The 13,642-nt window shown below is 42.5% G+C and overlaps 1 protein-coding gene across 1 annotated transcript in view; it reads left to right on the top strand.

Moving 5' to 3' along the window:
• The first annotated feature begins 7,285 nt into the window (after positions 1-7,285).
• Itga2 (integrin subunit alpha 2) overlaps positions 7,286-13,642 on the top strand; it is a 93,306-nt gene continuing 86,949 nt past the window's right edge. The window contains exon 1 of the mRNA XM_057789903.1: positions 7,286-7,343. Within this exon, the coding sequence (XP_057645886.1) occupies positions 7,286-7,343 (58 nt within the window). The remainder of the gene's footprint in view (positions 7,344-13,642) is intronic.

Here is a 13,642-nt window from a genome sequence, read left to right on the forward strand (position 1 = left end):
TTGTGTGATGAAGCACATTTTCATTACTTATTTATAAACAGTAGATATGCAGGTTGTTGGCATTCCGTGGCTATTAGGAATAGGGCAGCAATGAACACTACTGATCAAGTATCTCTGTAGTGATATGTAGAATTTTCGAGCGTGCTGTGTTAGCTAGCGGGCTACGCGCTTGAGTCGGGGGCAAAATAGCCCGACGTTGGACGCCAAAATGTAACGGCATAAACAATGCAGACAGATTGTAAAAATATATACAGCTTTAATGGGGAAATAGACTTACAGAACCACCGTTCCCATGGAGACCAGGAATGCAGAAGCAAGCACTGCTAACACGCTAGCTTGTCAGATTTATAGGTAAACATTAGCCCGAGGCGAACACGCCCCCTAAGGGGCGGGACTTATCCCTACAATGTAGGGGGTCTCTGAAAATACCATGACCAGCAGAATGTTGATTCTCGTGAGTCAAGAAGGAAATTTAGCTCAACACAACTCAACAGCTGGTGTTCAGTTAAACTTCTAGAGTCTGACCCCAGGCAGTTTATCTTAGGTATATTTAAGCACAGCACGATTTTGAAATAAAAACTTTCTTGATGACAATTAACTCATTCCTGTTTTTAAAACAAAACTTAAAACATGATTAAACGGAAACTCCTCACAAAGTAGTATGAACATTTCCACACAAATGGGTTCTATTAACTGAGAAAAAATGCTCCAAAAAAAGGGTCTAGCAAGAATGACTGAGAAAAACATAAAAGTCTGGGGGAACCAGGTGTGGCCTGGCCATACAGATAGAGCAGAGGTAACCAGACAATCAGCCACTTCCGCTTCATTGTAAAATACATGGGACATTTCCCAGAAGGATGGGTTCTACTGACTAAGAAACAGTGTTGAAGATAAAGGTTTTGGGAGAATGTAAGATTCTGGAGGAGTCAGGTATGTCCTGACACTACAGATCGCACACTCACCTAGTTCTCAATCACATCCACTCCTGGACTTCCAGGTGGAAGGCAGGCTATAGGACTTTCTTTACAGAGACAGCTCTGTGTGTTTAACATTCTTGGTTTCCCTAGTGCTTATCTATGAGCACCAGGACCCTGTGCCCTCTACAGTTATCTTTTGGTAAATTAGTGGATGGAGCCTCTCCTTCAATAACATGGCTTCACTAGCACTGAGTAATTACCTGACTTTACAGTGCCAGGCATGACATTTCTTTTGTGGAGTAGGTCTTGATTCCCATCGATCCACTGCTGGTTACTGCTGATGCGTGTCTCTAGGGCACCCTTAGGGTTATTGTGCCATGCTGGCCGTTGATGAAGTACATAGGTATTATGAATGGGTGGGACTACTGGTTGCCTCTGTCTTTTGGAAGTGTGCATGGCTCTTTCTGCTAGGAAGAACGTTAGTCCTTAGGGAGGGAGCATTCAAGTCAGGTCCAGCCAGCATAATCCCTAACAACAATCTGTTAACAATCGTCCTCATATCTACAGAGAAGTATATTCCTCACTCCTCAGCAAGAAAATTTCCCTCTGCCACTACTACAGAAAACCCTAACCAATTCAAATTCACAGTTGTGAAGCCAAGTCCCAATGGATATGTCTATAAAATAACCACAGACCTAAGGATCAGGGAACACTACAGGAGAAGTAGTGGAAACATTGTAAGAATAGGGGAATCAGGAGGTTTTCCATGAGATTGTGTGATTCAGAAGCAAAAGCTATCAAATACCATCAACGGGATTGCCCAAACATGGGCTAAATGAGAAAGACACTAATAAACATGCTAAGATGGGTGATAACGGCTCACAAGCCTGCACTCCACACAAGAACTTTAGGCAACTAAAGAAAGCTGGGGACAGGTTAGCTTACCTTCCTCAGGGAAGATGACAACAACTGCTGGTCTGGCATCAGCCAGTCCTGAAACATCCATAGAGGTAGCATTATTATACACTTAACAGATTACCTTTAGAAATAGATATGTATAGACATGCACGAATACAATAACAATTAGCGAAGAAAGAAGCCATGAATTTAAGGAGAGCAGGGAAGGGTGTATGGAAGGGTTCGGGAGGAGGAAAGGAAAGGGAAAATGGTGTAATTAAATTATAAATTCAAAAGTAAAATAGAAAATTGCTACCTTTTCTCCAATGTGTGTTTTTTTTTGGCCACTTTGTCAAAAACTGAGTGGCCATAAGGTTGTGGGCTTATGTGTATGCTCTCAATTCATTCCATCCATCATCGTGTCCATATTTAAGGACATGCTGTTTTTACTACTATAGCTCTGTAGTATAACTTGCAATTGGGGATAAGGGGACCTTAAGTAGTGTTTTAATTGTTCAGGATTGGTTTTGGCTATTCTAGATTTTTTGTATTTCTATATGGATTTTGAGGCTATTTTTTTCAACTTCTGCTCATATTTTCTTTGGAATTTTCATGGGGATTGCATTGAATCTGTACATTGCTTTTGGTAAGATGGCCATTGTTACAACATCAATCCTACCAATCCATGATCACGGGAGATCTTTCCATCTTCTGGTGTCTTTTCTAGTTTCTTTCTTCAGTCTCAGTTTTCATTGCACAGGTATTTCATTTCCTCTGTTAAATTTATTCCAAGTTTTTTCCCTGAGGCTATTTGAGTGGAATTGTTTTCCTGATTTATTTCTCGGTATGAGTGCCATTGTGCACAGGAAGGCTACTGATTTTGTATCCTGCTCCTTTGCTGAATATGCTTATCAGTTGTATGAGAATTCCAGTTGCTAAAAGACCTTGGGGTCTTTTTATTATATCATCTAGAAATGATGATATTTTGATATCTTCCTTTTCCATTTATATCCCCTTTATCTCTTTTTGTTTCTTCCCTGATTGTTTTATGTAATAATTCCAGTACTGTGTTGATAGGAGTGGAGAGAATGTTCCTAGTTTGGGTAGAAATGTTTTGAGTTTTCCCTTAATTTTGTATGATTTGGGCTGTGGCCTTATTGTATATTACCTTTACTATGTTAAGATATGTTCCCTGCATTCCTAGGTTCTTCTGAACTTGTATCATGTAGAGATTTTGAATTTTGTCTAAGGCATTTTTTTAATCTAATGGGATGCTCAATCATGTGGTTTCTGTACTTGAGTCTGTTTATGCTCCTCTTTAATTTTGAGAAAGGGTTTCGCACTGAATTTGAAGCTCACCAATCTGACTGGCCACTTATCCCTTGTGATCTGCCTTTCTCTACCTTTTACACTGGGTTTACAGATCTTCGCTGCCACTCTCGATTCATATGTGGGTGTTGGGGATCCAATCTCATGTCCTTGTGTTTGCCTACTGAGCTATCTTCCCAGCTCAGTATCTGAAAATAATAATCTCACATCTCAGAAAGACAATTATAATTACAAGTTTCAGTGAAGACTGAAGGTATTAGGAGGAAACAGAGTGCGTAGACAACTGTTGTCTGAGGTACTGTCCTACTGCTGGGAAGAGCCACCATGATCAAGGCAACATATAAAAAAAATTTAATTAAGGGCTTGCTACAGTTCAGAGGATTAATCCATTATCAACATTGTGGGGAGCGTGACGGCAGACAGGCAGACATGGTGCTGGAGAAGTAACTGAGAGCTGTATCCTGTTATCCAAGAGCAGGCCTGGTGTGGGCCTTTGAAACCTCAAAACCCACCCCATTGACACACTTCCTGCTTCACAAGGCCACACCCCCTAATCCTTCTAATCTCAAACAGTTTTACTCCTTGGTGACTAAGCATTCAAATATATGGGTCTGTGGGGGCCACGGTCATTCAAACCACTACACCTGCCATCTGGAGAGAAATCTTACAAGCAACAACAGAAGGAGGCTCAGGTTGCCATGACACAGGGTATACCAAGGTATTTGATGGCAAGGCATCCCAGTGGCAGCCCTGAAAAAGAAGAAACAAGGTATCTAGAATGGTGGTTGTACAGAAATAAAATAGGCAAGATGAACAAGAAGCAAGAAGAGGTCAGAAAGGAACATGGGAACCGCATCTGGCTCCCGTCTACCATCCAAAAAAAAAAAAAAAAAAAATTCTGGCTGAGTTCTGAGAGAAGAAAAACATAGGAGAACCTCTTCTACCCCTGATCAGTCTCAGAGTGTCCAAAGACTCTTCCAAGTGCTCAGTGATGCCACGACAATTTTCACAATAATACTGAGGCATCAGTTGCCCTTGCCACAGTGTTATTATCTTCTCTGACTGCATAATACAAATGTTGAATGATGGTAATCAATGAATTTTAATTAATATTAATACTGTAGAATAGGAAAAGTCCTTAATATGGTTTCAGATTTCTTAACTAGCTTTTAAGAAACTCATTTTCTTTTATTTTAAATCTTCCATCTGCCATGAAAGATGAGGATTTTCTTAAAGACCCTTTATTGGGAATGCCCTCACTCTCAAGGCTGAACTTGTTGACACTATAGACCATGGAAAGGCTGAGATCCAGGGTGAAGAAGGGACTTCTCCTGATCATCAAAGGCTGGGCTTTGCTGGTAAGCAGCTGGAAGATGGATGCATTTCCTCTGGTTACATTTAAAGGGAACCCACCCTTCATATCGTGTTGAGACTTCCTAAGTCTTGAACCACTCACAAGAAGACTAAGTAGAAAACAAAGAAGGATAAACTGGATGTTCTGAATTACTGTAGAGTAGAAGAAAATGGAAAATGTAGTCGTTTTCATCAAGAGCACCCATTAAAGAATATGGTGCTGTGATTTTTATAAGCATCTATGTTGGCAGACATTAGTGTGGCAAGGGTTCTCTGGCTGATTCTCCTACAAACCAGGAGACAAGTAATACTGTGTGGCTTCATAAAAAGATAAGAAAAGGGGAAAAAAGAAACTACTGTTTATTGGATTGTGATACAATATTAGAAGATTGTCTAACATTGTCACAGGTTTAGAAACTACACATCTGTGTGATGTCCCATTAGTCTTTATGATTTAACCCCAAGTATATACAGCAATGGGATCACACGCCAAGCCAGATATAAGAATTAACATGTCTATTTTTAATCCAGATATTGGAATAATTTTAAAAAATGTAAAGCAATGCCACTCCTTTTGATTTACATCCAAGAGGTCTATTTTCTTATACACGACATTTATGTAAATATGTAATGGTTACTGGCATTAAAAATATACAAATCTTTAAATGCTCTCTTTAATATTTTATATGGCAAACCAAATAGAAATAAAAGTTCTTTAATAGTTTGAATGGCAGAAAAGGAGCCTGAGGCTACAGCAGGAAAGCTCAGCTCTTGCCTTATTTCCTGAAGTGAATGTGGCTTCCAAACTGACTAACCCAGGCAAGGTGTGTGTGAGGTAAGACTCCAGAAATAATTTTGTCTTAGCCACTTCATGCTGGTTAAATATTTCAATCCACAAACTTGTATACATATATATATATATATATATATATATTCTCATCTGTTCTTCCTCCATAGCAGCACAGTGCCGATTTGCCCATCTAAGAGCAACAAGCCCTCCAAATGCATTTTCCTCTCCCCAACTCAGACAAAGCCTATTAAAAGAGCAGTCCTGCTTCCCAAACAAGAGTCTGCTCCAAACAGAACTCACATTTCAGTGAGTCAGAAGGAAACAGACAGATAGTCATCTCCCTGAAACCTGGCAGGCTTCCCACCAGGAGCCTGTGAGCTGCCCAGCTGTGTGTCAGGGTTAGTGATCAGCCACCTCAGGTCTTACTAAGCACAACACACAAGGTCAGAACTGTCTGTGAGTAAAACTAAAAGAGGTGGGGGAGAGAACAGGAAGCAACCTGGGGCTGTGAGCTTCCGGGGCACTGAATTTATTATAGTATTAGTCAGAGTTCTAGCATCTATTGAGTGTCAACTTGGTACTGTCTGGAGTCTAGCAGATCACAGAGTCTAGCCTATTTGGTAAGATCCAGGCCAGTAAGAGAGTCTCAACACGAAAGGGTGAATGGCTCTTCAGGGGCAACAGCCAGGTTTGTTCTCTGGCCTCCATACAAATGCACCCATACAAACACACGCAGCTCACACACAAACCTGCACACACATGCAAAAATACACACAAAAGAAGAATTCAAGTGTTCAGTTCGACCCACTGTTTAATAAACAGATAATCATTTGATTTTTACCAAGTAGTTACATCTTCTTACCTGGAAGTGGCTCGCTTGCTCCATGGACCCAGAGAATCCTTTCCTGCCAAGGGGCGAATTCCCAAAACATTCTGAATGATGCGAGCAATAGCAATTAGATATGCAGTTCTTTAGTTTATGAGACTTTTTGATTGCTGCACAGAAAGCAGTCGCTAGAGTAAGTCTAACAGCATCAGTGCACAGGAACCTGTGGCTGAGCCTTTGTAGGAACGCTGGGTGTAGAGGAGATTAAAAGTAGACATTCTCTTTCTTGGATTTGGATATGAAAGAGTCAGATATAGAATACTGTCTTTCAGAGTCTGAAAGACTGGAAAACGGTGATGGCACAATCCAGAGAAAGAGTTGGGAGTCTCTAGCAGCTCTTCCCTCTTCTCACCTGTCCTGAAGTAAATCAAGTTGACTCAGATTCAACTCCTCATCACCTCAGAAAAGAACGACCGCCTCCCCTCTCTCACACACCCCACTGTGGCGCAAAAATAGTACTTCGGGGATAATCATAACTTGAGAGCAGTTCTTTCTGATGAGCTAGTGTAGAACCTGGTCATTCCGAGCTTATTTCTGTCCCTTTCTCCACCCACTCAGGAAAAAACAGAAAAGGGCACGCACATAGCAGCCTAGGAGCGGTGTTCAGGGCTCCTGGCTCCCCGCTGAGCACCATAGAGGGCTTTGAGCTGATAGAACTGCACTAGGGGTCTGGCTAGGGGTTTCCTGTGGACAAGTGGAGGGGGGAGGGTACGACCCTGCATTCTTGGGTCGGGTGTGCTAGGACAGTCTGCTACAGGGCAGGAAAGGCCACCAGGCGGTCAGTCCCATCCGCACTGCCTACAGGATGCGGGGGCTGCGTGGGCGTAGTGGAATTGTGGCTAGCAGTGTGCAACCCTGGGGGAGCTGCAGGCACCGTGGTGCAGGGCTCCATTGGGCGTGGCAGGGCAGATCCGGAGTTTGCCCAAGCTGGAGGGGCGGGTAGGGGCGGGTCCTAACTCAGAAGCTGCAAGCAACTTTTCCTTGCTCTCATCCAGACCAGGAGAGAAGTCCTCGGGACAGCTTCTGGAAAGTCTTAATTTCTGGAAGCCTTCCACCAAGGAGGGTACTGTGTGCACCCCCAGAGCACCTTAGATTTCCCAGAGCAGACCCAAAATGGAGCCGGGACAGGCAGGGGGCGCGCTTCTGCTGCGGCTGCTAGCGCTTGCTCAAGGTAAGTCTGAATTCTGATGCGCTTCTGAGGTGGGAGAGACCGGCAGAGGTTCAGGGACAGCAGGGAAGAATCCAGTGCAACTGGAGAGCCGGCGGTGGAGTCCACACTGCATCCGCGTGGACTCGGGATCCTGTCTACCTGGAGCCGCTTGGATAGACAGACAGACACACAGCCGCGCGCGCGCGTACACACACACACACACACACACACACACACACACGTCCGTATGAAGACGTGTTTCACCAGATCAAACACCCTTCAAAGTCATCTTTCTAAGCGCTTTGGGTTTCGATGTTCTCACACTCAACGTTTGAGGCCTTAGTAGGGTCCCGCAGATCGCGCGACCCTCCTTCCAACTTCCTATAGGTTCTGCAGGTGCTGAGCTAGCCCCGAATCAGGAACCCGGGATTTAGCGATGGACTGCAGCTTGCAGCTCCCAAAAGGTGGCTTTGCAGAAAACTTCCCGAGAGTCGCGCACAGTGCCCCCTGTTCTTATTTCAGAAAGGTGCACTGGAGTTTTTTTACACAGGGGTCAGGAAAGCCAAACAAACACTTCTTAAATACGAGGCAGAGGGGAATTCTTCCTTCCTGCCTGCCTTCCTCTTATTGTTGTAATGTCGTCCTTCAAAGAAAGTAAACTTAAACCAGTTCTATCCGTTTTCTTCATCTTAGACACCACAAAGGGATTAGCTGAGACCAGGGCTAGACTGCCTTGCCTGACTTCCATTGCCTTGAGTGAGGAAAGAGGGCTGGGGAGCCAGTTGAGCCGCTGGGAAACTCAGGAGAATTTTCCACCTTTAACCACAGCCTGGGGTGAGTCTAAGACGAAGGCTTTTATGGCAGTTGAGGGGAAAAGGAAGCAATTGTATGTGGACTCTAAACAGCTAACAGAGCAACGTAATGGTCACTAGTGGTCAGTGACTTATTACAAAGGAAAACATTCTCTAAACTGTGCTTTTCTGGGGGCTAATCTTTCTTTAAGATGAAGGAAAACCAGTCCAGGTTAGCCTTGTGGCATTTCCTGTGTGTCAGAGAGAAGAGAGAACTATGCAGCCGCCCTGATGCTCTAGCAGATACAGGGCACCATTAGACATTTAGGATGCTACCTTGTGCCCCAGGCTGCAATGTGCTCTGTCCTAGGGACACACAATTGATTGAAGGGGGCACCAGCTCCAATCTAGGGGTTTAAGACAGTTGCGTTGGATCCCGGAATTCCCTTTCTGGGGCTCTTCTAAGAAGTACTGGAAACACAAACCCAGGCTTTTTCATCTCCCCTTTTTAATTGTTGCCATTATTCAGAGAGGCCTCTGAAGCACAGCATCATTTTCTACTGGTGAAAAGTTGAGGCTTGTTCTGGGAGGAGCTCTGGGAAGGACCTTGATGGAATGTGTTGCCGAAAGGCACGGAGTCAGGTACCTGGGTTTTCTTTTGTAGCTAGTTAACAAGGATGACTCAGTATCCGCAAGCAGGTGGGGTTTATATGACATTTGTAAAAAGTACTCCAGGTGTTTATTCCTTCCTTTATTTCCTTTATTTGTATTCTCAAGGAACACATTTTCTCTCTATTTCAATCATCTAATTAAATAAAATCACATAATAAAATTTTGCCATTTGAGAAAGCAATTGAGATCCTTAGGCAGGTAGCATGATTTTCAAAGTTTTGGGTGTCTAAGGTTAACATTTAGTTGCAAGCTCTAGGCCTGGCCACCAGTACTTTAAATTTTTGTTTTTCCCTAGCAATATAAACATTTTCAACATTACTTAGCACTAAACAGACACATATATTATTCTTTATAGATCAGGGGCATGCACAATTGTGATGCAAATATATACAAAAGCTAGAACTGTGAAGGCACGCACGACTATGTGTTTCTACTTCTTATATCCTCTACAGCACATGGGCAAACCACATTAGAAGTAAGTTCATCTTCGATCTCTTTTTAACACTTAGCTTCAAATTTCTTTTCCATAACCCTTCTCACCAATCGATAAGAGGAACAATGGCCCGGCTTTGTTCTATATTTATCACTTTTCATTGTTCATGGGCAGGCTGAAGATGGAAAAGAGAGATCATAAGACACACAGTCTGTAAATTAAGTACATATCCAGAGAGGAAATCAACTGTAACCTTAACGTGAATGAAGAAATCACACATTCTTTAGTGGGCTTCCTTTTAACTTTTGGTTTTCTCATGAAATGCTCTCATCCCTGGCTTCTGTTCTCTTTTTCTCCTCTCGTCTCTTTTGCTTCATCTCACCTCCTTCAGAGGCTCACTTTCTGCCTATTGCTGGATGATATTTGAAGAGCTCCATCCGGGATCCCTGACTTCATTGTAAACGTGCCTCTGGATCCACAGGATCTAACTCATCTCACTCATCTCCTGAGTTCAAAATCGCCAAATTTCCACACCTCTGTGTCCTATTAACATGCCAGAATCAATATTCCCTAAGCTGAAGCCACTCCACCCATCTTCCAGAATCTCTCCTTCACAGTTCACTGTAGCTTACCGGCCGTCTGCCATGCCAGCAAGGAGCCTGAGAATGTGTTTCCAAGGCATTCAGTCAGACTCACAAGCTAGACTTTGCCAGTTTTTTCCTTCCAATCGATGCAACTTCTGCCACCACTAGTTCAAACCCTCATCTTCTTGTGTGAGATTTCCATGGCATTCAGTCAGACTCACAAGCTAGACTTTGCCAGTTTTTTCCTTCCAATCGATGCAACTTCTGCCACCACTAGTTCAAACCCTCATCTTCTTGTGTGAGAACATCTGTAACTTGGAAACTGGCTTTTCCATTTTGTTTCTTCTCCTCCCAGTTGATCGCTTTCATTGTCACATGGTATCTTTCTGAGACACTTATCTGGGTCTAAAAATATACACCCTTACTTCAAACACTTGATGTTTCCCACCACATCTGATATAGGGTAAAGTCCAAATATCTTGCCATTCATAAAAGTCCTCTACCATCTGGCCATAGTTTCCCTATCCATCTGGGTTTTTTTTTTCTATACTGCCCAATCCCACACATAAGAACACACAGACACTCCACTTATGTACACATTATAAATATACCCAAACTTTATAAATATACCCAAGGGGGTCTCGACCCACAGGTTAAGAACCACTGTACTAGGTGATTTCTGGGAAAAGAATCTTCTTCATTCTTCAGACAATATGATTTTGTCAGACTCAGATGTGAGGGTCAGAGACATTTCAACCATCTTGCAACCATGGTGTAAGCCAGTTAGCTGAGAGATGAAACCAAATATACCAGGGGTAACATCACACAAAGACTGAGAGACAGTTGGTGCCTGGCATTGCTTTTCAGTTCCTAAATCACCAAAAGGAAATTCTACTCAACTTCTTCAAAACTTTATATAATTTAAAACTTAGTTATGTTTTTAGCTAAGCAACAATTGTTATGTGTTTTATGGCATAAAATAAGTATTTTTTATACAGTTAATGAGTAAACAAAATGTTGAGTTTAGAGAAAAAAATAGCACGGTGACACCAAAATTTCAAGGCTCCAGAGAAGCCTTCACAGGAACAGAAAGGAGTCATTAGCATTTAGATCTTCTGTGGAGGACTGTCGAGGTCGTGGGGTCCAGTCTATCACTTTCCATGGATGGAAAGATGAGAGAGACAGCAAAATTACTGGAAAGAAGACCTGAGTTTAGTTCCTAGGTTGGAGAGGAGCCTTGACACAACGGAAGCAGGTCATAAAGCAGAGATGAAAAGCAAGAGGTCAATGGTCATCTGGCCTTAAGACTCTTCAACTATGCTGGAGCCGGAGTCACATCTGGAGTGTGGGAGAGAGCTTTGAAGTTACCTGAGCAAGGAAGTGAAGTGATATGCTCAGATTTTCTCATTGCCAGAGCACGCTGGCAGCCAGGAGGAGGATAAGGGATAGAGACTAGGCAGAAGATGCCAGGTATGTCTGGGAGAGAACCAGTTTCAGTGTTAGTTTGCCACACCAGGAGAAGGAAAATGATATTTTAAAAAGACCTGAGAGAATAGCAGAAGAAAAAGAGAGTAAAGTAAAATGTAAATGCTATGAAGGAAAAAGATGAGACAGGATTTGGTGGTGGACTTAATTCTGTCATGGGAATAAAGCAGATTCATAGAATCGTGATACATAGCACACAATGTCCAGCCATTTATTCATGTAAGGAATGCTAAAAGAGGCAAGTTGTAGGGAAGAGATGGTCAGTGTGGAGAGGTTGACATCCGGGGTACCCACTAGTTAGTAGATGATGTTTTATCAGTCAAATGAGTGACATTGGGAGAGAGATGGGAGGCATTGCATCTGGAGACAATGGAGCACATTACCTTGATGAGCAGAAGTTAGGAATAAGTGAAATGAGGTCGTACAGTGAGGGGCACTTGGTAGAAATGGGGAGGAGAGAGTACAGGAAACGCTGCTGTAAGTAAACAATGATGGAAATCACTTGCACGTAACTTATGATAGATCTCAGATTTTCTAATCATAATCCTTCATGGTGCATGCATAATTTTTCCAAAATTGTTGTGGCATCCATGAGCATCAGACACCCACCACCCAAGATTGATGGGGAATAGCTTTAGTGTCTGTGGAAAGAATCTTAGAAGAGAGAAAGGAGGGAAAAGGGAAAACCTCGTATTTCTTCTTAATTTGTATGTATGTGGTTTGCATATGTGTGTACATGTGCAAGTATGTGTGTGCTTGCCCATGTGTACATGTGTGGAAGCCAGATGTCTATGCTGAGTGTCTTTGTCTTCTGCTGTTGAGCTCTCTCTCTCTCTCTCTCTCTCTCTCTCTCTCTCTCTCTCTCTCTCTCTCTCTCTGTTGATTGATCTATTGAAACAAGATCTCTCCTAAATCTGGAGCTTGCTGTTACATCTAGCCTGGATAGTCAGCATCTTCCCAGGATCTACCTGTCTCGGCTCTCCCTTTCATCCATGTGGTGGGGTTATAGACAGTCGCCGCCATGCCCAGCTCTCTTTACATGGATGCTGGGAACCCCAAATTAGATCCTCATGCTTATGAAACAGGAACTTTTCTCTGTGCTTAATATTATTAGAGTTATAATTATTGCAAATTGCTATATTCCATTTTTGTCCAGTCTAGGCCTGCTGATTCATGTACAGAAAAGTTATATTCATTATGCTGTATGAACTTAAACTGCAGACTTTTTCCAACCTTTTCAGCTCACAGACTACTGAGGCAGCAAATAAATTTAAATATACTGTAGTTTCTCTTGAAGCTTTGTCTATGTTCACTACCCAGCAGTTAAAAGAAACTAGAATTGTAGGCAAAGACTCCTGCCTTCGCTCTACACCTACAACTGCAATTCTTGCTCTTATGAGTTTAAAGTGAATGCAGAGAGTCTTTATGAAGCAGCTTTATAAAAAAAAAAAATGAAGTGGATGTTGAACCAGAGCACAGCAAACAGAAGCACAGTAAAGACTGTGTTGGCCATGTCTGAGATTATTTCATTGTTTGTTAAAAAGCATGAGGAAGGCCACTGCTTCTTGGACTCTGGCAGCTGTCATTCATCGAAAGGTGGCCTTTGTTTGTCTTTGTGCAGGCCTGAGCTCATTTCCATGGATACCATGTAGCTGTGCAGACAGACTACAAGCTGGATTCTGGCCAGAGCAGCCAGACAGCTCTATTCCAAATTGTCCCCCAGTTACATTCAGTTCCTTTAGCCTACAGCTTCTTCCATGCTCAGTAGAGTGAGAGCTGTCTTGAATTTTATAACCCTTTCTAAATCTCACTGTGAGAGCTGGGTGTTTGAAGCAGATATTTTACATTAACTGGTTCTGCTTTCTGGTTATTTATTAATGTTCTTTGGGACTGGGGAGCAAAAGGAAAGCTGGAAATTATAAGACTCTTAGATGATCTTTATCTTTTCTTTTAGGGTAAAAGTATAATATATAGGCCTAATGAAAATACAATACAGAATTGAAAATGATCTATGAACACATAGTAATTAAGAAATCCCTTCATTACAACAATGCTTAATATTGTCCCCCAAATAAGCAGGCTGTAATAGAATCATTGCAATATTATTTCTGCTTGTTGTTTGGAAGAGGGTTGAGGCCTTACGATGCTATTAGCCTTTGGTCAACATATAGCCCTATCATTTCTGGTTTTGGTTCATGGCCTCCTGTCCAGATGCACTCAATCTATGAGTTCCTGTTTTGCAAATCATTTAATTCTGTTTCACTGAAGTACATGTGCCTCGGGAATGGGATGGGATGCACCCATCGCTCATGCAATTTAGTGGCACTTCTCCCGTGAACCCTGTTGGTAGCTGTC

The sequence above is a fragment of the Chionomys nivalis genome, chromosome 15 (assembly GCF_950005125.1).
Source record: "Chionomys nivalis chromosome 15, mChiNiv1.1, whole genome shotgun sequence".
In the NCBI taxonomy this organism is placed as follows: Eukaryota; Metazoa; Chordata; class Mammalia; order Rodentia; family Cricetidae; genus Chionomys; species Chionomys nivalis.